The sequence below is a fragment of the Propithecus coquereli genome, unplaced genomic scaffold (genome assembly GCF_000956105.1).
Source record: "Propithecus coquereli isolate 6110/MARCELLA unplaced genomic scaffold, Pcoq_1.0 Scaffold743, whole genome shotgun sequence".
NCBI classification, from domain to species: domain Eukaryota; kingdom Metazoa; phylum Chordata; class Mammalia; order Primates; family Indriidae; genus Propithecus; species Propithecus coquereli.
The window spans coordinates 575,451-598,268 of NW_012153541.1; the positions used below are offsets into that span (position 1 = coordinate 575,451).

At 59.0% G+C, this 22,818-nt stretch overlaps 1 protein-coding gene across 5 annotated transcripts in view; it reads left to right on the forward strand.

The window, feature by feature from the left end:
• Positions 1 to 18,009, forward strand: part of HDLBP (high density lipoprotein binding protein) — a 75,905-nt gene extending 57,896 nt beyond the window's left edge. For 4 of the 5 annotated variants that reach the window (XM_012661938.1, XM_012661939.1, XM_012661936.1 and 1 more), the window contains exons 12-28: positions 135 to 274; positions 2,338 to 2,442; positions 2,574 to 2,687; positions 3,538 to 3,624; positions 3,772 to 3,903; positions 7,035 to 7,253; positions 9,439 to 9,660; positions 9,740 to 9,958; positions 10,544 to 10,682; positions 12,466 to 12,620; positions 13,200 to 13,304; positions 13,474 to 13,608; positions 14,507 to 14,650; positions 16,422 to 16,607; positions 17,089 to 17,205; positions 17,289 to 17,417; positions 17,519 to 18,002. In XM_012661938.1, the coding sequence (XP_012517392.1) occupies positions 135 to 274; positions 2,338 to 2,442; positions 2,574 to 2,687; positions 3,538 to 3,624; positions 3,772 to 3,903; positions 7,035 to 7,253; positions 9,439 to 9,660; positions 9,740 to 9,958; positions 10,544 to 10,682; positions 12,466 to 12,620; positions 13,200 to 13,304; positions 13,474 to 13,608; positions 14,507 to 14,650; positions 16,422 to 16,607; positions 17,089 to 17,205; positions 17,289 to 17,417; positions 17,519 to 17,605 (2,435 nt within the window). In that variant the 3' untranslated portion in view covers positions 17,606 to 18,002. Of the gene's footprint in view, positions 1 to 134; positions 275 to 2,337; positions 2,443 to 2,573; positions 2,688 to 3,537; positions 3,625 to 3,771; positions 3,904 to 7,034; positions 7,254 to 9,438; positions 9,661 to 9,739; positions 9,959 to 10,543; positions 10,683 to 12,465; positions 12,621 to 13,199; positions 13,305 to 13,473; positions 13,609 to 14,506; positions 14,651 to 16,421; positions 16,608 to 17,088; positions 17,206 to 17,288; positions 17,418 to 17,518 lie in introns of all 5 variants that reach the window. The other variant, XM_012661935.1, reaches the window with a different exon arrangement.
• Positions 18,010 to 22,818: the final 4,809 nt, after the last annotated feature.

Below are 22,818 nucleotides of genomic sequence, written 5' to 3' on the forward strand. Positions count from 1 at the left end.
AATCATCTTTTGTGGTGAATGGGAATGACCAATGAGGTTATTTGGGGCTTTAGCCCCGTCCTGCCTGGTCGTTGGTCACTGGTGGAAGATTGCAGGTTCTGTGTCCAAGATGTGTTTCCTCTTGTGTCCCCCAGTAAACAGAATCAAAGACCAGTACAAGGTGTCTGTGCGCATCCCTCCTGATAGTGAGAAGAGCAACCTGATCCGCATCGAGGGGGACCCGCAGGGCGTGCAGCAGGCGAAGCGGGAGCTGCTGGAGCTCGCGTCCCGCATGGTAAGCCTCCGGGGGGCCGCGGGGGGGGGGGCTCGCGTCTGTGGGCTCCCTGTGAGGGCCGGCGTGTTGAGGTGCGGGCTTGGAGGACGGAAGCCAACAAATGCCACGTTGGGCTGGGTGTGGATCCGACTCCCTGGGGCCAGATTTCTCGTATCCTCCCTTAGGGAGCCAGCATGTCTTGTCCCCAGTGGCTGCGTGCCATGCTGGAGAAGCGCCAAGATTGTGAGATGGGGTCTCGGCCTTGGCGGGTGCTGGGGTACCAACTCCAGAGAGTGTGACGACGTTGTAGTCACAGTCCAGTTCTTAAAGGCACCCCGGGTGATCCTCACGTGCAGCCCAACTTGTGGGTCGCTGCTGTGTTGTCTGTGTGCGGACCGAGGGAGCTGGGGGTGGTGCTCACTCCCTCTAGGCAAAAGGGCTGCACTCTCTGGCTTCGCAGCGTTTTCCACGTGCTCACGCTAAGGAGCAGGTGCTCTGGCTTCCGTGAGTCACACGCACACAGCCACACACAGTGGCTCTCAGCCTTGGCTGCCCGAGAATCCAGGACACTCCAAGGCTCTGTGAGGACTTGTGGCAGCACCTATGTCTGGCCGGGCTGAGGAACAAGCCCCGGGGTTTCCCGTCGTCCACTTACGCCAGGCATTCCCCGTCCCCGTGTCCCCCGAGTGCCCACACTGGGGTCTGCAGTGGGAGGACCTTGTCCATCTCCCTCCGCCGAGCCCAGCCCCAGCGTACTGCCCTACGCGCTCCTCTTCCTTGTCCTTCTTCCTTCCAGGGTCTCTTGCTCTGGTGTGTCTCATGGCGAGACGGAGTTGCTGACCGTTGAACCCTTATTTCTCTGTCAGCCTGATACCAGTCTGATCCAGAACCTCCCAGAAATCTTTAAAATGTCGCATGGGACACGCAGAGGAGGTTGAGATCCACTTGTGTTCGGTGCCCTGTGTTGAACCATCCTAATTACCCACGCAGGGAAGGTGCTCCGAGCCCTGTGTTCAGAAGGGATCGCTCCTGCTGGGCGGAGCACTGACTCCGAGAAGAGCGAGGCTGAGATCTAGTCCTTGTCAGAACAGAAGTGCTGACTGAGTTGCTTTGGTGATCATCACCACCATGATGTCACTTTGGGTCGAAGGGGCCTACGATTAGTTTTTTTTTTTTTTTTGAGACAGAGTCTTGCTCTGTTGCCCGGGCTAGAGTGTAGTGGCGTCAGCCTAGCTCACAGCAACCTCGAACTCCTGGGCTCAAGCGATCCTCCTGCCTCAGCCTCCCAAGTAACTGGGACTACAGGCACGCGCCACCATGCCCGACTAATTTTTTCTGTATATGTATTTTAATTGTCCAGCTACTTTCTTTTTATTTTTAGTAGAAACGGGATCTCACTCTTACTCAGGCTGGTCTCGAACTCCTGAGCTCAAATGACCCACCTGCCTCAGCCTCCCAGAGTGCATGAGCCACCACGCCTGGCCTACGTACGATCAGTTCTTTTTTTTTTTTTTTTTGAGACAGAGTCTCACTGCGTTGCCCGGACTAGAGTGCCGTGGTGTCAGCCTAGCTCACAGCAACCTCAAACTCCTGGGCTCAAGCGATCCTTCTGCCTCAGCCTCCCGAGTAGCTGGGACTACAGGCATGCACCACCATGCCTGGCTAATTTTTCTATATATTTTTAGTTGTCCTATTAATTTCTTTCTATTTTTAGTAGAGACGGGGTCTCGCTCTTGCTCAGGCTGGTTTCGAACTCCTGAGCTCAAACAATCCACCCGCCTCGGCCTCCCAGAGAGCTAGGACTACAGGCGTGAGCCACCGCGCCCGGCTGTACGATCAGTTCTTTACTGTACTTTGTTCAGGAAAGTAACGCACCAGCAGCAGTGCGCACGCAGTGCGGGTCCCGGGCAGAGCGCACAGTGGCAGTGAGCGCCCTGACGGCCTGTGGGTGCTGGGCCTCCGTCCCTCACCTGCTCCTCAGCAACGGGGGGGCCGTCCCCAGGCTCCCTGATGCCGCTCGGTGAGAGGGGCTTGCTCACCTTGCTGGTGATAAAGGACGTTGTTGGCTCTAATTGTGTTTTTAGGAGAATGAGCGAACCAAGGATCTAATCATTGAGCAGAGATTTCATCGCACAATCATTGGGCAGAAGGGTGAACGGATCCGTGAAATTCGTGACAAATTTCCAGAGGTAAAGGTTTCGCAGAGACGTTCTTTCTGTGTCTGTCTAGGAGGGATCTGAGCTGCTCTTTACGAATGTTTGGTAATTTGGAATCCAGCCCTTCCTGATAATTACACTCGTCTCCTGATGCCTTGTTCTAGGTTATCATCAACTTTCCAGACCCAGCACAAAAAAGCGATATCGTCCAGCTCCGAGGGCCCAAGAATGAGGTGGAGAAATGCACCAAATACATGCAGAAGATGGTGGCAGATCTGGTGGGGGAATGTTTTAATTCTTTGTTGGGGGGCAGGTTAGGGATGGGGTCTGGGGGCATCAGAGCTGACCCCCATCCCCAGAAGCCTGATCTGGGGTGTGCACGCGCACGCTGGGCTGGCCGCCGTCCCTGGGGCTTGAAACAGTGCTGACGGCGTCTCTCTCGAGGCCTGGGTATTCAGACTGGCAGTTGGCTGTCGAGGCCTGGGTGTCGTGGGAGTCGTGGGTGTCGTGGGAGTCGAGTGACAAGATCCCCTTTTCTCGTGCCTGGTTACCTGGTTTCCTTGGGATGTCTTCAGATACCTGGAAGGAAAACTCCCATCCAGTAGGAGGGGAGGTGTAGGATGGGTGAAACGAGGAGTTGTACGTGGAGTTACTTTCCGCAGACACTGAAGGGGGGAGAGGCTTGGAAGGTGACAGTGGTGAGCCGGAGCCGTGGCCGACTCGGGGCCGCCCTGAGAGGAGGCGGTCGGGACGCAGCACCACCGTGTGTTCATGCGCGCTGCTGCTGAGCAGCGGGTTCCCAGGAGCGCCGGGTCTGCGCTGCCTTGATGTGCCTTCTAAGCCCCGTCCTCAGCCAGCTCTGGTGCTGGCGCGTGGCGCTGGCCCCGTCTTAGCCTCGGGGGGGCTTTGCGTCAGACGACATGATGCGCCTGGTCGGTTGGCTGTTAGACACGTTGTCTCCCTTTCACTCACCACCCGAAGGCCAGAGGTTGGGAGGAAAGTCGGGTCTGGGTGAACCCTGTGTGCCCAGTCCGGTGCCCTGCTGCGTTCACACTGCCTTTGGGGTAGAGGAGTCTGAGGCTTCCCTCCCGCCGTGGGTATGAGCTGTGCCGTCTCTTTGTCTTTAAGGTGGAAAATAGCTATTCGATTTCGGTTCCCATCTTCAAACAGTTTCACAAGAACATCATCGGGAAGGGAGGCGCCAACATCAAGAAGGTGACCAGTCTGTCCCCAGTCTCGGTGCTTTCGAGCCCCGCACTGTACCTGCCGTGCGTCGGGAGGGTCCCCTCCCCCTTCCCGGCCCTGCGCACTCTTCTCGGCTGTGGGAAGGTTCGTCAGCCCTCGTGTTGGTCTCTCCTGTAGATTCGCGAAGAAAGCAACACCAAAATCGACCTCCCCGCGGAGAACAGCAATTCGGAGACCATCGTCATCACTGGCAAGCGGGCCAACTGCGAAGCCGCCCGGAGCCGGATCCTGTCTATTCAGAAAGACCTGGTAATGGGAGGTGTTTGGTGACGGAGTAGAATCGCCAACAGCCTCTACGGCTCTGGCCTGGGGTTGAGTCCTGCGGTCACCGGTCCCGACACGCCCACATGAGGAGTGCGGCTGTCACCTAGGCCGTGTCCGTCGGTTAGTCAGCAGTTTTCTGCTGCGCATCCATGGTGCTTGCCTACAAGGCCATTTGACGTGGGTACTTGTTTTATTAGATGTTTTCCTTTTGTTAATTTTTATACTACTCGAAAATCATATCTGAAGATGCTTACAGTATTTTCCATTTTAAAAAATTAACATACGATAAACTGGGCGTATTTACAGGGACGTGTACATCCGTGGGATCACCTCACAGCCAGGATACTAGATCCACTGCCGGCACATTCCATGCCCCTCAGTCCTACCAGCCCCCTCCCTCCCACTCAGCACCCCCCACCCCCAGCGGCCCCTCGTCTTCCGGCCGCAGTAGCCGAGTTTGGATTTTCTGTACTCTGGGTTAAGCGGGTCCGTCTGCCTTCGCTCTGCGTGGCGTTCCGATGTTTACCACGTCCCTGTGTTGCTGGCGTTCTCGTCGCAGGGCAGCGTTTCCCTGTGGGTGATCCTCTGTGTCTGTGTGCGCGCGCTTGGTAGCTGGTGCCTTTCCGGAGTTTTCTATCTTATGCAAGTTGTAGAACGTGTCACTGTGAATTTTTTTAGAATCATCCTGTGTCACCCTTTTGCTGTCCAAACGATGTCCCCTCTCGTGCGTGACGTGTGATTGTGCCATGACCTCTCATCCCTGGTGGTCACCTCTGCCGTGGAGTCCACTTTATCTGATGTTACAGTGGGTCTCTTTTCAGAGGGTTGCTTTTAAAATTAAATTTGTCTTTGCCTTTTAAACGGTGATGTTTGTGTTTGATTTCTTTTGTAGTTATATGTGTTATATGTCACGTATTTACTACATACATTTGGCAAATGGGGTTAAATTACATTTACTGTGATTGCTTTTCTTTTTTTCCGACTCTTTGTTTTATCGTGCTGGTTGCGTTTGGGTTCCCGGTGCACTTCCCCAGCTCACCGGAGTCCGCTTTTGGGCGGCTCATACCCCCTCATTTGAGTTTCCATCCCCCGCGCCCCCGCCTTGCTTCGCGGTCCTGCCTTTCGCATGTTCTAGACCCCACACAAATTGTTAACCTTTTTTTTTTTAAACACTCAATTCTTTTAAAGAGATTTAAATAATAAAAAAATTACACGTTTACCCACGTAGTTAGCATTTCTAGAGCTCTTCATTTCATCGTGTGGATCTTTGTTTTCATTTTCCTTCTGTCTGAATGATGCCTCTTAGCTTTCTTAGTCTTACCTGCTGCTGATGAATTCTTTCACCTTTTGTGTGTCTCAAACTTTTAAAATTTTTCCTTCAATTTTGAAAAATACCATTACTGCGTATAGATTTCTAGTTGGCGGTTTTTTCCCTGCAACACGGAAGGCTGCTGCTTCGTCTTCCCGCCGGACGTATTTCTGGGGAGAAACCCGGCGGCGGCCGTTGCTTTGTTGCGTTGCGCACGACGAATCTTTTCCTGCGGCTGCTTCTGAGATTTTATCGCCAGCTTTGCGCAAGTTATGTGTCTTTGTGTAGTTTTTTCATCTCTCTTTGGTGTTCAGTGAGCCTCTTGGATGTGTGGGTTTAGAGTTTTCGTCAAATTTGGAGAAGTTTCGGTCACTATTTCTTGATGTTTTTTTCTGTCAAACCCCTGCTCTCCTCCCCTCAGGGACTCCAGTCACCTGGATATTAATGGTCCTGACGATGCTTTGATTATTAGGCTTTGGGGAAAGGGCAGCACTGTTTTTCTTCATGTGTTTTTAAAAATTTGTCAGTTTTATGCAACGTCTAATCTGCCTGTAAACCCCTCTAGTGTGTTTCTCATTTTAGACGTGGTTGTTTGCATGTTCAGTTTGAATCTCCTGTTGATGCTGTCTGCGTTTTCAATGGTCGACATGTTCAGTCTCTTCTTTGGCTTCTGATCATAGACGATGTAGTATTTCTGTGTCCTTGGCCAGCTGATTCCAACATTTGTGTCATTTGTGGCTGGTTTTCTATTTTCTTTCCTCATTGTGGGTTTGTTTTTTTTTACCTGTTTCTTTGCATGTCTGGTTTTTTGGGTGTTTTTTGTTTTGTTTATTTTGTTAAAGAGACAGGGTTGCCCAGGCTGAAGCACAGTGGTGTCATCATAGCTCTCTGCAGCCTCAAGCTCCTGGGCTCAAGTGACCCTCCCACCTCAGCCCCGCGAGTAGCTGGGACCACACGTGTGGCCACCGTGCCTGGCTAACCCGGTATTTTTTAATTGGGTGTTTTTGTACGCCGCTGAATACTTTTTAGCTTTGCGAAGTGGCTCTGAAACTATTTGCTCCTTTTAGGACTTGCTTTTAAGATTTGTTAGGTGAGATCAGAGGAGTGTTTAGTTTGTCCCAAATATTTCCCACTCCTGAGACAAGTGTCACACCCAATGTCCCAGAAAGGCGAGGCTCTCCCATCTGGCTCCTGAGGACAGTACCAGGCCCAGACTGTGAGCTGCAGGCGCTGTCTTCCGTAGTCCTGCTGCCGGCTCTTTCCTCGGCCTGTGGCAGTTTTCTTACTGTCAGTGTGTGCATGGTCTCCAGTTCTCAGGGGCTCTTTCTCGCTGCTGCCGTCTTGGGGCTCTGACCTAAGACTCTAGCTGCCTCGGTCCCCCGGGCTGCCGGCTGTTCCTTCTCTCTTGTGCTGCAGGAGCAAATGGGGCAGTCGTAGGGCTCAACTCTTTGCTGTCCCCGGGGTCCTGGAAGACACTGTGAGGCAGTGAATTCAGGCCCTGCTATTCTGTCTTGGCTAGAAGCAGGCTCTCTGCTCTACCGGGAAGAGTTTATCTGTAGGCGTGTCGGCCCATCTCTGCCAGCCGGAGCCAGACCATTGGCTGAAGCAGCAGAGCGCTGTGTTTGATCCGAGATCGTGGCTTTCGTCCTGCGCTGTGCGCGCCACCGCCACCCTCCCCCACCCAGTGCACGTTCACAAGGCCCTGCGGTGTCGAGCACCTCCCAGACCACGGCTTAACTCTTCCCCCTGGCCTTTGTTTGCCGCGCAAAAATGTGACTCCCTCGTCCTGCCGTGTGCTTGGTTTCAGGCCAACATAGCCGAGGTGGAGGTCTCCATCCCTGCCAAGCTGCACAACTCGCTCATCGGCACGAAGGGCCGTCTCATCCGCTCCATCATGGAGGAGTGTGGTGGGGTCCACATTCACTTTCCCGTGGAAGGTTCAGGAAGCGACACCGTTGTCATCAGGGGCCCTTCCTCTGACGTGGAGAAGGCCAAGAAGCAGCTCCTGCACCTTGCAGAGGAGAAGGTGAGCCCCTCCCGGGCAGGGGGTCACAGTGTGTGTCTCGACGGGAAGCTTGGTCCTTGCCAGCGGGCTCCCTCTGCTCACTAGGAACCCACAGGCCCTTTCTTTGTGGGGCGGCAGGTCAGAAAACGTCTTTATGATTTTACGCCTTTCTGATTTTACTCTGACTGAAGGGCCTTTCCAGGTCAAGTGCCCGTGTATAGGATACAGAAAATTTGCTCTTTGGCGTATTAGTTTCTTGGGTGGCTTTATCTGTAAGTAATACTTACGGTAAAATTCACCCTTCTTGGCATGTAATCCTGAGTTTTCACAAACTTAGTCATGTGACCACCGCAGCCACGAAAAGTCGTCCTCCATCACCTGCAGACGTCCTCCGTTGAGTTGCCCGTGGTCAGACCGCGTGCGGGTGTCTCTGGAGTCGAGTAGTGGGAGTGCTCTGGCTTCGCTCTTTTTAAAATTGCTTTGGCTGTTGGATCCCGTGCCTTTCTCTGTGCGTTCTGGGATCAGCCCAAGAGGAGGCGCGCTGGGCTTGGACTGGGACGGTGTCGCTCTGACGGTGAGCGTGGGGAGGGTGACGCCGCCACAGCAGTGACTCTCCCAGTCGGTCCTCTCCGGTTTCAGGTCTTGATTTTTCACTGGGGTTTTATAATTTGCAGCGTACAGAGCTTGCGTACGTTTTGCTTTAGTGCTACTGTACGTGATACCTTTTCAGTTAGCGTGTGGAGATACGTTTTATTTTTGTGTGTTGGCCTCGTTTCGTGAGACGGCTAAATAAAACTCACTCATTAGTCGCAGTAACTTTTTTGTAGGTTCTTGTTTCATATGTGAAAGTCAAGTCGTCTGTGAATAGGTGGTTGCATTTCTTTCTTTCTGCTCTGTGAGCCTTGTGTTTCTCATCTCACCGTGTGCTCAGACCCTTCAGTGCTGTGGCCGGTGGCCGTCGTGGTGGAGGACAGGCTCGCCTTCCGCGGTCCTGGGAGGAGAGCGTTCCCTGGGTCGGCTGTGGGTCAGCATAGACGCTCTATCAAATTCGCTTCTGTTCTGAGTTTGTGAAAATTTTGAGGGGGAAATGGGTGTTGGATTTTGTCAGATGTTTTTTCTGTGTCTACTGACGTGATCCTGTTTTTATTAGATTGTATTAAAACTTTTTTTAACGTTTAACCACCTTGCATTCCTTGGGTAAACGCCGCTTGGTTTTGTGGGTCATCTTTTACTGTACTGCTGGACCGGACGTGCCTTGCTCGTTGGTTTCTAAGCAGCGCTGCCATCTGTGAGTCCCTGTCTGAAGAGCGGCAGGTTCTCTTGGGTGCGGTGGTGGCGCCTGCGGTCTCAGCCACTTGGGAAGCAGAGGAGAGGATCCCTTGAACCGGGAGTTCAAGTCTAGCCTCAGGCAGCATAGCAAGACCCTATCTGAAAAAAAAAAAAAGATAGCAAAGTTCAGTTACTAGTATTTTTCGTGCCAGCACATCTTTGCCTCTGCACCCTTCACGCTCGTGAGCCGGGTCCCAGGGCCGGAGGAAGGCGGGAGGCACTTGTGCGTCGAAGTCACACAGAAAACGTGTTCTCCCCGCCAGGCTGCCGACTGCGCTAGTGTCCGCAGTGAGGTCACCGTGTCAGGCGCTCTCCTGGGCCCTGGCTTCTTGGTGTCATACGAGGGCCCTTCCATAACTGCATCTGTGTTGGCCTGTGTCTCTCCCAGCTCGCGCCTGGGGAGTTACAGCTCTGTGTGGACCGATCTCCAGCACGCGTGTAGGAAGGGAGCCCAGGAAGCACTCTGCGTGTGGCGTGCTCTGCAGGTGCACCCCACTGTCCTCAGGGCATGAGCACCGCCAGCACCTCACCCTGCATGTGTCCCACCCCCGGGCAGATCCAGAATGGCTTGGAGCAGTTTGGTCTTTGCTTGTATCTGGCAGGACCCGGGTCCTCGGTCCACGTGCTCTTCCCCATTGGCGTTTTCTGGATGGTTGTGGAGCAGAGGCACGAGTGTGGTCTGCCTGGGTGCTTGTCTGTCGGACTAGTGAGGTGCGAGGAGCCCTAGTCTGGGGGTGCAGGTGAAATGTAAGGACATGAGTGACACTAAGGGGGAGGGACAGCCACACACACACTGCCATCCTCTAGGCTCTTATCCACCTACGCTGGGTCCCGACAGGTGGCATCGGGCTAACGTACTTGGGGTCGGTTTCTGCAGCAAACCAAGAGCTTCACCGTGGACATCCGTGCCAAGCCAGAATACCACAAATTCCTCATCGGCAAAGGGGGTGGCAAAATTCGCAAGGTGCGCGACAGCACCGGAGCCCGGATCATATTCCCTGCGCCGGAGGACAAGGACCAGGATCTGATCACCATCGTGGGAAAGGAGGACGCCGTGCGGGAGGCGCAGAAGGAGCTGGAGGCCTTGATCCAGAACCTGGTAGGGCCGGGCCTCAGCCGCTGCTCCGTGAGGTGCCGCTGGTGGGCACTCGGCCTTCACCCCTCTCTCCACCCCGCAGGATAACGTGGTCGAGGACCACATGCTGGTGGACCCCAGGCACCACCGCCACTTCGTCATCCGGAGAGGCCAGGTCTTGCGGGAGATCGCTGAGGAGTATGGCGGGGTGATGGTCAGCTTCCCGCGCTCCGGCACGCAGAGTGACAGAGTCACCCTCAAGGGTGCCAAGGACTGTGTAGAGGCGGCCAAGAAACGCATCCAGGAGATCATCGAGGACCTGGTAGGCGCTCGAGGTGGGGTTGTGTCCCCAGTGGCCTTTCCCCCGCAGCCCCGCCAGGGTCAGGAAGGGGCTTGTGGCGCTCAGTCCTCCCTGTCACCTGCCCCGGCCCCTTCCCGAGTGTCTGTGGGAACGCTGCCTCCAAGAAGCACCTTCCTTTTAGTGGCAACGCAGCCCAGGCGAGGGATCGGCTTTCTTCTCCTCTCTGTGAAGAGAAGAAAACACGGTTGAGGGAAACAGGTGCTGGCGTGAATCCACGGAGAAGCAACGCGAGAGTGAAGCCCCTCTAGAGAGCTGCCCCTCGCCCCCCCACCCTGCCACGTGTCTGGACGCTCCCCGCACGTGGCCAGCGTGGCCGTCCTCCAGGGACGGCACCTTGTCTCCTGGGGCACGTTTCAGAAAAAGCTCCCCTTTGGGGCCTGCCCTGCCCCCCCGCCCCGTTGCACCTGGAGTTGTGGGGCGTCCAGGGAAGGGGCGTCCGCGTGCTGACAGGTGGCTGCAGAGCACTGAAGATGGTGTGAAGAGTCAGTCGACACTGAGAAATTTCATCTTTGCTTATTTCTTTTTTCTCTGTGTTTCTCCCTCCAGGAAGCTCAGGTGACGGTAGAATGTGCCATACCCCAGAAATTCCATCGCTCTGTCATGGGCCCCAAAGGTTCCCGAATCCAGCAGATTACCCGTGATTTCAACGTTCAGATTAAATTCCCGGACAGAGAGGAGAACCCAGGTGGGTCCCGGTCAGCCTGCGCTCACCGTGGGTTGTGGTCCCTCCCCACGTGAGGGGCCACCGCACACCCTGGCGGGACCCTGGCCTGCCTCTCTGCGTGACGCCGTCCGCGTATTCAGGGGGCTCCAGAACTTCCAGTCACTGCCTTGGTCTCTGAGAGATGGGCCGCGTCCGTTACTCTCAGGGTGACAAGGTGCCCTGGTGTGTCCTGGGGACACGTGGCGACAAGACGGGTGAAGGAGGCATGCGGCATCTCGCCCCAGGAAGTCCCCGACGTTCAGTTCCAGTAGCTCCCGTGACGTCACTTGCATTGAGCGTGTGATGAGATCTCATAAGCCCCGTCCAGAGCAGCCGCCTGTCTCCACACTCCGCTCTGTGGGGTGTGTCCCCTGGGAAGTCGGTCAGCGTGACCTTCGACTGGTGGGGGGGCACCATCTGGGTGGCTGGCGGCTCTTCTAGAACTGCCTGTCAGCTCTGGGTTCCCTCCGTGTGACCCGGTCCTGCGTGTGACAGAGAAGACAGATGGGAGCCAGGAGGGGTCGGCGGTCAGGCGGGGGGGGACCCGACCCGTGGGGTGCAGGGCCGGTCCCCTCCCTCCCCTGCCGGCCTTGTGCGTGTGGAATGACGGGCGCGTGCCCCTCTGCATGTACGTCCCGGTCGATCTGTCAGATCTGGCAGGTGACGCTGCAGCCTGCTGAGTTCTCTCTGTCCCGTCGTGACATCGGGGAGCATGTCACGCGCAGCCTGTCAAGCCTCTGTGTCCCTGAGGACACAGCCTCTTTTAAGAAGGAAACTGCTACCGACGAGTCCATACTGCACACTATTGATGTTTCGTGCTCGAACAGTCGTCGTAAACGCTCATTTCTACGAGAGCTCACAGCAGAGAAAAGCGGCACGGAGCAGGTCCTGTGTGCCCACCGTCCAGCCACCCCTCCCGTTTGCACGCACTTTCTTCGCGTCCTTCGAGTGGGATTCTTAGACACGTCCCTTTGTCAGTAGTGTTTTCTAAGGACAAGGGTTCTTACGGCACGGCGCCTGCGTCAGAGTCAGACCTACTGTGTGACACGATCGTCCAGTCTGTAGTCGCCGCTCAAATTGCCAGTTTTCAAAGCATCCTCCAGAGCCCCGCCCCCGCCCTGGGGCCGCGGTTGCTCTGAGCAGATGTGTCTGTCTTCCCCCTCCCACGTGCATCGTGTGGACTCGAGGACTGCCTCACTCCGTGGGTGGACGTGACTTTGGCGTGTGTGTTGGGGCACGTGGTCTCCCCGCGTGGCCCTGGGAGCCCCTCAGCAGCGTCTGTGTCCTGTCGACGCCCCTCTGCCCTCGGGCTCCGCCCTGTTTTCTGGCGTGAGGGGCTGGCGCGGGTTTGTCGTGGCGTCTCCCTTACGAACCCTCTTAGATCTCTGAAACCCCTCTCTGCCGCCTTCCCTGAGCGGGCTCACCTGTGCTCCCGGCCCCACAGTCAGGCCCCACAAACGCAGTGGGTCCGCGTTGTGTTTCTCTGTGAATCAACTTGTTCAACCGCACTCCATCCTCTGCCATGGTTGCTGTTAGCTCCATTTCAAAGTGGGGACGTGAGACGCAGGGCACAGCCTCCTGCACGGCCCGCGGTGCCCACCCGGGCGTGGGAGCCCCTGCCCAGACTGGGAACTCCCACGGGACTGGCTGGGTCTCCCGCCCCTTCACCACCCAGCATGCAGTAGGTGCTTGACAAACGCATCCTGAGCAAACCACGGGGTGTCTAGAGCCGTTGTCAGCTGTGCCTCTCCCCCTTTCTCCCCAGTCCACAGCCTGGAGCCCATCGTCCAGGAGAATGGGGATGACGCCGGGGACGGGAGGGAGGCCAAGGAGGCTGAGCCCGGCTCGCCAAGGAGGTGCGACATCATCGTCATCTCTGGCCGGAAGGAAAAGTGTGAGGCTGCCAAGGAGGCCCTGGAGGTGTGTTTGGCCCCTCCCTGCCCTCCCCTCGGGGCCTCAGGGGCCAGTCAGCAGTGGGCCGGGGGTGGCCTGGGTGGCGGACTGGCCGGGGCCAGCCGTGTGGGTCTGGGTCATCTGGTGTGAACGCCGGCTGGCCATGCTCAGCCGCACGGGGCCTGCGGAGGCCCCTTCTGTGGACGGCTGCATGGGGGGCAGCCCCGTGGGCCCACGGAGGGGGGGCTGTGAAGGGTCTCATTGGCAGTGGTCTGAACGTGGCCTCCGTCCTCAGTTTGCCACTCTGTGACATGCGGCTATGACCAGGCCTAGCTTGGGCTTGTAAAGATGAGCCGTTGCGCAGCGAGTGCTGAGCGCTGCCCATGCGCCGGGTGCCGGTCCGCGTGCGGCAGCACCGAGCTGTGCTGAGCTCTGCGTAGAGGTGCAGAGAGACGGACCACACGCAGGCTCGTTCTGTGTCAGTGACGCTGAAGGCTGCAGATGTTGATGGAGGTGAAGTGGCGGACCCTGAGGTGTCCTGGCGCCACACGGCTGGCGTCACTGTCCTCCGTGCTCACAGCCCAGCCATGACCATCTTCCCTGCAGGCATTGGTTCCTGTCACCATCGAAGTGGAAGTGCCCTTTGACCTGCACCGATACGTCATTGGGCAGAAGGGAAGCGGGATCCGCAAGATGATGGACGAGTTTGAGGTAGACCCTCTCCTTGGATGCCGCGTCCCAGGGTGGGAGCTCTCATGTCTTGTCCTCTCCCGGGTGCCGAAATCCTCCGTGGGCCGCCACTCGGTCTGTCTGGTGGACACCGTTCCCTCCCCGCCCCATCTGTGGGCCTGGTTGTCAGGTCAGCCCCGTCTCCACACAGGTGAACATACACGTCCCAGCGCCCGAGCTGCAGTCTGACGTCATCGCCATCACGGGCCTCGCTGCGAATTTGGACCGGGCCAAGGCAGGGCTGCTGGAGCGCGTGAGGGAGCTGCAGGCCGAGCAGGAGGACCGGGTGAGCGCGGCGCGGCCCTCAGCCCCAGGCACGCTTGAGGATCTGGGGGGATTTTAAAGACGCCAGTGTCCCGGGAACGAGAGGGCGGCCGGAGGGGAGACCAGGCAGTGCCAGGTGCAGGCAGTGTCCAGAGGGCTTGCTGTGGGCTGGGCTCAGGGCACGACGCCGTTCTCTTTTTAATGGAAAAGTGACAAAAGTTGGGCTTCGGGTAAAGGTAGAGGTTGGGGGCGACCCACTGACCTCTGCAGCGCAGGGGGTCTCAGGCTGAGGTGCCAGGAAGTAGGGGTGAGGCTGGCGTGGGAAGGATTGTGCGGGTGGGGTGCTGCTCTGCACAGGGAACTTGAGGCATCGGTGCTGGGCGTGGCCGTTCACCTCGGGGCATAACTTTCCCTCTTTCCATCTGTTGTCGGGGGAAGGGGCAGAGCTCAAAAACCTGCTCACCACTGAACGGCCCCGTGGGCGTGGGGTTCTGTCCTCTGACCCCCTTGGCACTTGGTTGCCAACGTCTGTGCCCTGGAAGACCCAGGAGGTTGGTTTATGCTCACTGGTCAGATCCTGTTTCACAGATGCGAGAGCAGGGCCCCGAGCCGCGGGCCTCACTGCCCTGCCCCCAGTCCCTGAGCCCAGTCCCCCCCAAGTTACCGTCCGAAACCTGGCAAGAGCCCGTCTTGAAGGGTTTCTGTGCCTGGTGTGGAGGGGCCGGGTCTCCTGGTTCTCAGTGTTAGCAGCGACTGAGGGTGGTGGGGTCAGACTAGAGAACTGTCCCTGTTCTAAAGCTTCACAGAGAACCGGGGCGTCTCCCTGTGGTTTCTCGGGTGACAGAAGGTGTGTTGCGGGGCCGAGATGGGGCGGGGACCAGCGCTGTGCCCTCTGCCTCATTCATGTGTTTCCTTTGTAGGCTTTACGGAGTTTTAAGCTCAGCGTCACTGTGGACCCCAAATATCATCCCAAAATTATTGGCAGAAAGGGGGCAGTGATCACCCAAATCCGCCTGGAACATGATGTGAACATCCAGTTTCCCGATAAGGACGATGGCAGCCAGGTGAGAGTGACCCCCCAGGTGGGTGCCACGTTGGGGCACTTTGTTGGCCTTTGCCCTGCTTGGGGAATGGTGACCAGGCAAACTTTGGTGACGCCCCCAGATGTGGGGGGACAGCCACGGCAGGTCTCCGAAGAGCTGATTTCAGCTCAGCCGAGTCTTGGCATTTGCAGGTGGGAGCGGCGTCCCCAACACCACGTGTCGTCTGGGGGCTCAGGGTGTTTCTCTCGTGCCTGCAATTGGCGGGAGCAGGGGCTGCGGCTGGTGCCTCCTGAGCAGTCGGGCCGACGGGTGCGGTTTGCTCACCGTCACCTGGGCCTCTGCGCCCCACAGGCAGGCCGTGCCCACGAGACATCCACCTCCTGCCCTCCCGCCTCCGGCCGCACTCGGAGGAAGGCGAAAGGCACCCCTTGGCTGCCCACAGCCCATCCTGCCTCAGCCCTGCTCTCGGGCTCGGAGGCGTGCGCTGGGCTCCCTCCCTCGGTGTGGCCTCTGCAAGGTGGCCCCAGTGTCAGTGGGGACCCTGAAGCCCCCCCGGGCACAGGCTCCCCCAGCTCTGGCTGCCCTGCTGAGTGTGGTGGCCACGGCCTTGGCGTGCTGGGAGCCCACGAGCCTTGGTGGCCGCGGTCTCTCCGGCCACTGGAAACAGAGCACTGGACCCTTCGGCCCCACCACGTCCCTTGCTCACGCCATGGTGGTCCCCTGCCCGCCTCACCCGTGTCTCCTAGCCCGTTGCTGCCCTTCGGTCTCTGAGTCACATGGTTCAGAAACTCGGCCGGGCCTGGAGGGGCTGCGTGCAGCGTCCTCCCCCGTCCTGGCCCCAGGTACCTTCGTCGGCACGATCCTCTCGGTCTGCGGAGCTCGGCGCTCTGAGACCCTTCACGCTCACCTGGCGTTTCTTTCTGCTCTCCCAAGTCCTTGTCAGTTTTTAAAGTCACCGTTCAGTGTTGAGACTCGTTCAGCCGATGTTCCCTGAGTCCAGCAGAGCAGGACACTCAGACGTCTCGTCACTCAGCTTTCTCTGGGGCTTACGCTTCCGCCTCCTACTGCGCGCTTTGCTTCTGTCTGCGTGGCACGTCCCCAGCCATGCCCTGCTGTCTCCTGGGTTTCCTCTGCGCGTCTGTTTTTTTACCAGGCGTTTGTCCTTGTTCTCGAGTCCCCTCGTGGTTTTTGCTCTTGCATTGTGGGTGCTGTTTTCTCCCGTCCCGGAGGTTGTGGGTCACGGTTGTCTTGTCGCGTTTCCGGCCATCTACCCCCGTTCTGTTTGCTCCTTCCACGTGTGGTGTGGGAGCCTGTCCGTCCGTCCGTCTGGGGCGAGGCAGGACTGAGCAGGTGGGGGCTCCGAGTGGGGGGGGCATGCGTGGGCTGTGGGACGCCGGCCGGTCAGTCTGCGACACCAAGACGCCTCCAGACCACAGCCGAGGGGCTGAGGGGCCTTTGCACCGTCGTCCCTGACCCTGCGCCCACGTCTCGGAGCCCAGAGCGCTCACCTGCCAGCGTCTCCTTTGTCTCGCTGGGCAGGTGTCCTTCGTGGTCCTGGGACTGACTGTCTTTTCGGGGGGGGGGGGCAGGACAGGGCGGGAGTGAAGGGACGTTGCTGACCTGTCTTTCCAAATCAGCCGCCTGCCGCCGCTTCCAGCTCCTTTCTCTGCCGAGCTGCGAGGGGCTGCCAGGCGCCAGCCGCGTGCACCTGTGCTTCCTCCTGGGCCGGCACCTCTTGCCTCTGTGAATGCCCGGAGACACCCACTTTTCTGACTGCACGCTCCTTTTTTAGCCCCAGGACCAAATTACCATCACGGGGTATGAAAAGAACACGGAAGCTGCCCGGGATGCTATATTGAGAATCGTGGGTGAACTCGAACAGATGGTTTCCGAGGATGTTTCGCTGGACCACCGTGTTCACGCCCGCATCATCGGTGCCCGCGGCAAAGCCATTCGCAAAATCATGGATGAGTTCAAGGTGAGCCCTGAGCCGGCAGGCCCAGCAGGTGGCACCCCCACGCTCCCGCGCACTGCCTGGCGTTCTGCGGTCCCCTTGCATAGGCTCCTGGCCACACAGGGCCAGAAGGTGGGGTGAGGGCACACCCTGGCGCTGAGAAGGGGAGGCCAGGCCCCCCGTGGTCGGCACAGACACGGCGACACCCGGCGGTGGCTGCGGAAGGCGGCACCCTGCGGGGGCCATCGGGAGGGCAGAGCCGGCCGTCACCTGACAGGGTCCTCTGTGAGGTGAGTTTCACACGAGAACACACAGCCGGCGCCTGGCCCGCTTTGTCTTCCGAGGCCAAGGTGCTGCTGGCACGCGCCCGTCTGGCTCGGTGACGAGGGAGACTTGCTGGAAGGAACGACTCTGGGTTTTGATCAAGTCAGAGGGAAAGCGCCTCACTAGACGCAGACGCACAGTGGAACCCTTTGGGCCCCTCAGCCACCTCTGCGCCTTCCAGGTGGACATCCGCTTCCCGCAGAGCGGGGCCCCAGACCCCAACTGCGTCACTGTGACGGGGCTCCCCGAGAACGTGGAGGAGGCCATCGACCACGTCCTCAACCTGGAGGAGGAATACGTGAGTGGGGGGTGCGGGGCGAGGCGGGGGGCGGTGCCCGCGCGGCCTCCCCTGGCGCGCTAAGGAAGCGCCCGTGCCCGCAGCTGGCCGACGTGGTGGACAGCGAGGCGCTGCAGGTCTACGCGAGGCCCCCGGCCCACGAGGAGTCCAAGGCGCCGTCCAGAGGCTTCGTGGTGCGCGACGCTCCCTGGGCCGCCAGCGGCAGCGACAAGGTCAGGGGGGCGGGGCCAGGCGCGGGGGCGGCGGCTGCTCTGGAAGCTGTCCGGGGTCGGGAGAGCGGCCCCTGCTGAGGCTCCACCCCCTCCCCGCGCAGGCTCCGGACATGAGCAGCTCCGAGGAGTTTCCCAGCTTTGGGGCTCAGGTGGCCCCCAAGACCCTCCCTTGGGGCCCCAAGCGATAATGATCAGAAGCAGAACCTCCAGCCTGCTGACCCGAACCCGGCCACGCGACGGTTCACCTCGTCCGACCCAGCGGCTGGACCCCCGCAACTTGTCGACACGCTCCCCTTCCCGAGGTCTCGCAGCGAAGCCTGGCGCGGCCGGCGCTGTGCGGCTTCTCTGGGGCCCGGTGGCTCCGCTCAGGACGTCTCCCCGACACTGGGCTCTGGGCCTCCGCGTTTCAACACTAATAAGCAAAGGTAGCCGGCGTTTTCGTGACGAGATGACAGACTCCAGCTTCTGGTCCACCCAGCATGTCGGCCGCCACTCTGCCGTCGTTGCGGGAGCTCTGCAGCTGTGGCTGGGAGTCGACTTCCTGTGTCATGACCTCAGGAAATAAATTTCCTTGACTTTATAAAAGCCAAAACGTTTGCCCTCTTCCTTTCCCGCCACCTGCAGTCAGCGCCTCGCCTGCCTGGCAGACACCTGGCGGGGGCAGGCGCCGTCCCGGAGCTGGGCCAGGCGCCAGAGGGCGACTCGGGTCCTCGGACGGCCCCGACTTCACCTGCCTTGGGGTCTGGAAGCACCAGGTGTCTTCGCCCCCACGCCTCAGCCCAGGTCTGGTGAGCGAAGCCTGGAGGTGAGGTCGTGCGGGTTGTCCTGTGCCATCCGGGTCCCCTGTGAATGTCACGGTGCCTGCTGTCACCTGAGACGCGTGGGGCGGGGAGGGGGCAAATGGCCTCTAGGGCACAGCTGGGCTTGTTTTCACGCCTGCGGCTCCCTGTGCCCCGCCCTAGACGCCGAGTGTTCAGCCGCCTTCTTCCTACCTCAGCCTCGTGGTGGTTGTGCCACCCCAGCACTTGTCTCTTGACGTAGACGCTCCTGGCGGTCGTGGGTTTGCCGTGGAGCTGGCGGCAAGTGCCCCATGCGGGGCTCCAGGCTGTCGCCCGCCCTCGACCCCCACTGGGTCTGTGGCCCGTAGGCCAGTCCAGAGTGGGGTGCGTCCTCCTCCCCCAGGCCACCGGGGTGCTGCGCACAGCCCCGAGGGACAGGTCCCGGGCTGTTGGCCTCGAGAGGCGGCTTCGTGGTCTTGGGGTGGAGAGAGGAAGTGACTTGGTCTGGACCAAGAGGGGGAGCAGAGTGAGGCCTCGCCACGGTGCCGACAGCCCTGCGTCCTAACAGGGTCCCGTCTTCCTCGCGTTCGCGGCAGGAATCCTGCGTGTCAGACGCCAGCCTTGGCGTGACGAGGCATCCCCAGCTGGCATGGCTGAAGCGTGCCGCGAGAGAAAGGTGGTCCCACACCGAGGCAGCCGTGTCATTCGTGAGGGCCAAGGATGGGGTCCTAGTCTCTGAGTCATCTGGTCTTCCTGCCGCTGTCCCCCAGCGATGACAGGGCCACTGGCGAGTTGCCCTGTCCCTGGTACATGAGTCCCCAGAGAGGGCTCGTGTCGGGGTCCCGCGGCCCTTCCCTGGGGCAGTCGCTCTGCCTGACGCGCGGCCCACGGCGTCCCGCTGCGGAGTCGCTCACGCTGGGTCGTCTCCGGGCTCTGGACTCCTGAACAGACCGGATTGCTCAGCCCGCGGCCGCCGCCAGTGGCCTGGGGAGTCCCCAGGCGCCCAAGCAGCCTCCGAGTGCCGGCGGGTGGGAGTGGGAAGTGGGGCGGGAGAGCGTTTCCTTCAGCCTGACAGACGGGTGGCCCTGAACGAGGGCGTGACGGAGACGAGAAGGCGGGGAAGGCACCTTTGCCCTTCCCAGGAGCCACCCCTCCCTCCCGCTGCGTGAGTCTGGGGACGTTCCCGTCGGCCAACTTGCCTCCCTCCCACCCTTCCGGCTCCCACTAGTGTCTGTCCCCAAGTCTCCCTCGGTGTCCAGCAACGTCTGGCCCCTCCCCTCCCAGAAAAGGCAGATGCAATGCTGAGCGTCTCAGATGCTGGCCCTTCCCTGGTCTCGGCAGGGGTCTCTCTCGCTTTTTGTTGTTGATGACGTTCATGAAACTGCCGTGCCCAGGCCCGTCTTCCACGGCGTCTGCCCATAGCCACGTCCATCCCTTGGCCTTAACTTTGGACTTTTGGAGATTATATGCAAACGTGTGTAAGGGCTCATGAATGTGGGTGACACTGGAATTTTATAAATTCTAAAATAAAACCCAAAACCAGGCGTAGTGGCTGAGACTCACGTGTCCTCATTGCTGTGGCTCCCGTGGTGACGGGCAGCTCCCGTCCTTGCTGTCGTTCTGCCGGCGGCCCTCAGGAGTGCCCTCTGGAGCCACGTTAGGCAGGAGCCAGTGGTGGCCCCAGGTGGCCTCCTGTTGTCCAGTCCCCACCCAGTGGCAGCACCTCCCCTTTTGAAGCAGCGCAGGTGACGTCCACTGCTTCCTCCACTCGGGTTGTCTGATCGTGTCCGTGGGCAAACCTCAGCGGCGTTCCCGGGAGAGGCTCCAGCACCCAGGCCAGGGTGGGGGTGCGGAGCGGCGGAGCCCCCGCAGCCCGCGTGGGAGAAGGCGCCGTGAGGAGGAGCGCGGAGCAGGGCCCGGCATCCGCGCTACTGAGGGTGGGCTGGTCCCCAGCGGGGAGACGGTTGGCAGTTCCGCTTGCAGAGATTCACCCGCGCTCGTGAAACGACCCCAGGCCAAGAAGGAGACAGCCCAGCAGGACGGGCCAGTCGAGCATCTCCCATGAGGAAGCGCACGGCCCGCGGCGGGAGGAGCCGCTGAACGCGCGGTTGCGGTGTCCGGTGGAAGGAGTGAGGCGCGGACGTGGATTCCGTGGTTCCGTGCCTGGCGTGGTGGCTGCACTGCCTGGGGGAGGGGCCCGGGGGAGGGGCTGGTCACAGTACTGTGGTCACCCGGAAACCTGCCAGGGTGTGAACTGAGCATTTTCTTGTGTTTCAATAAATTTATCTTAAAATCTTGTAAGAAGCAACAATAAAAATAACCGGCAGGAAACGCTTGGCGTTTGCGATAAAGGCTTTGCCTAGTGAAGGCGCCTGCCGAGCGGCTCCCTCTCCGTGGTAGGAGCCCGGCTCGCGGCACCCGGCAGGAGCATGCGGGCAGCGCGGCCCGGTGTCCTGTGTCCCCGCTGAGAGAACCTGAACGCGGGCGGCGAGCGGCGCTCGACAGGCAAAAGAAAGGCCAAAGCGAGCGCGGCGCCCTCTGCCCGGCGTCACCGAGCGTTGGACGGTGTGTGGCGAGGATGTGGCTTGGAAAGAGGCCTTTTCTGGGGACGAGTTTGGTGCTTTGCATCAAAGCACTTTAAAAACTGCATATCCTGGACACTGGAGTTCGGCTTCTAGAACCGGACCCTAAGGCTGCGGTCCCCAACCTGTGGGCCGCGGACCTGAACGGAAGGGAGGGCTTCAGCTTCGTCTGTGTTTACAGCCTCGCTCGCGCCACGCGCAAGCCCTGCCGCCGCCCCGCCCCAGTCTGTGCGAAAGTCGTCTTCCGTCCGGCCAGGCCCCGGTGCCAGTAGGGTGGGGACGGCTGCCCTGAGGAAACAGCAGAGATGGGCACAGACGCGTTTGAGGACGTTCGTCCCAGCACCTGCGTCGGCAGAGAAGGGAGGTCTTGTCCCCGTGGTAAGAGGACAGCTAAGTTAGGAATCGCGGGTGGACGACAGCCGCCAACCACGCTGCGGGAGCAGGCAGGTGGGAGAGGTTTGTGCGGCTGGTCGGACAAACGGACGGACCTGTCCTCCCACCCAGTCCGGGAACAACTGCACACGAACATGCAGAGCAGCTTTGCAGTCGGAGCTGCCGGACGTCTCGGGGGCTCACTCTCCTCTCGAGTTCTCTACTTGCACTAGTGAGGGGTCAAAGCGTCATCCACAAACCTTCCCGTCTGGGTGCTGCTGCGTGCCAGGCCCCGGGGGGCGGGTGACCCTGGCCCGGCGGCCCAGACAGCGGACGTGGCAGTGAAGAGCGAGTGTGCCGGGCTCCTCCGGTCTGACGGCCACGGCAGGAAGGCGCAGGTGCTGCCAGAGGCTGTCGATGGCGGCTGGGGCGCAGCGGGCGGGCCAGGCTCCAACAGTCGAGCCACGGGGACGGGTGCGCTGAGAGGGCTCGCTTGACGGCCCGGCCCCACGCGCTGCGCCACTCACAGGACAGCAGGCAGAGGGCACAGAGACGGAGGGTGACGGGAAAGTATTTTCAAACAGGACACCGACGATACCTTTAGCTGGGTGGGGTTCCAAAGGGGCCCCACGGTGGCCGATGCCTTACTTTCTAGATGTGACAGTCCAGTAGGTCTGTCTTGTGCAGACGACATCATCCTCCTCGCACCGCGGGACGTGCCAGTCTGACCTCCCAGCCGCCCAGCAGATCTCTGCCCTGCTGGAGCCACACGTGGCTTTCTTGCTGTTTCAGGGTGAGTGATCGGTCACCTTGTCACCCTCTGGCATCTTGCGTTTCTGTCACGTGGTAAAGATGTGACATTCATGTTGCGCTCCATGGAAAGCATTTCCAGGGCCAACTTTGTGGGAAAAGAAAAAATAAAACAGAAATCTTGAAAATTAAAAATACAGTCATTGAAAAAAAGTCCCTCGACGAGTGGGACAAACTAAGCTGGCCTGGACACAGCAGGAGAGAGGCTGTGGGGACTGGAAGGCAGTTAGGAGGAAATCACCCGAGTGCAGCAGCGAGAGCCAGACAGACAGACAGACGCACGAAAGGCTCCGCCAGAGTCTCCTGGGGCTCCACGAGGAGGACAAGAGTAGAGAAGCACTGTTTGAAGGAATAAAATGGAGACCTTCCCAGAACACTCTTCAGATCAATCGCACATTCTGAGTCTTAGTGAGGTGCTTTTTAAATGGATTCTACCTTGACTGATGCCTGTTAGTGAAACAAATCAAGGAAAATGAGAAAAAAAACTTAAATGCTACGAATGCTTTCAACCAGAAAAACCGAATCACAAAAGAATAGTATTTCCAAAGACCTGAGCTTTTGTTTTGCAGAGATAGGGTCTTGCTATGTTGCCCAGGCAAGTCTCAAACTCCTGACCTCAAGCAGTCCTCATGCCTCAGCCTCCCAAAGTGTTGGAATTACAGGTGTGAGCCACTGTGCCTGGCTGGCAAATAACTCTTAACCTAGAATTTTATACCCGCCATTTGAAGGACCAAAATACATAAAGGTTATTTTCATACATATAAAAACTAAAAGCCCATCAGATACACACCCTTACTGAAAGAACTGTTAAAGGATATACTTCAGCAAGAAGAAAAATGAGCTCAGAGGGAAGGCGAT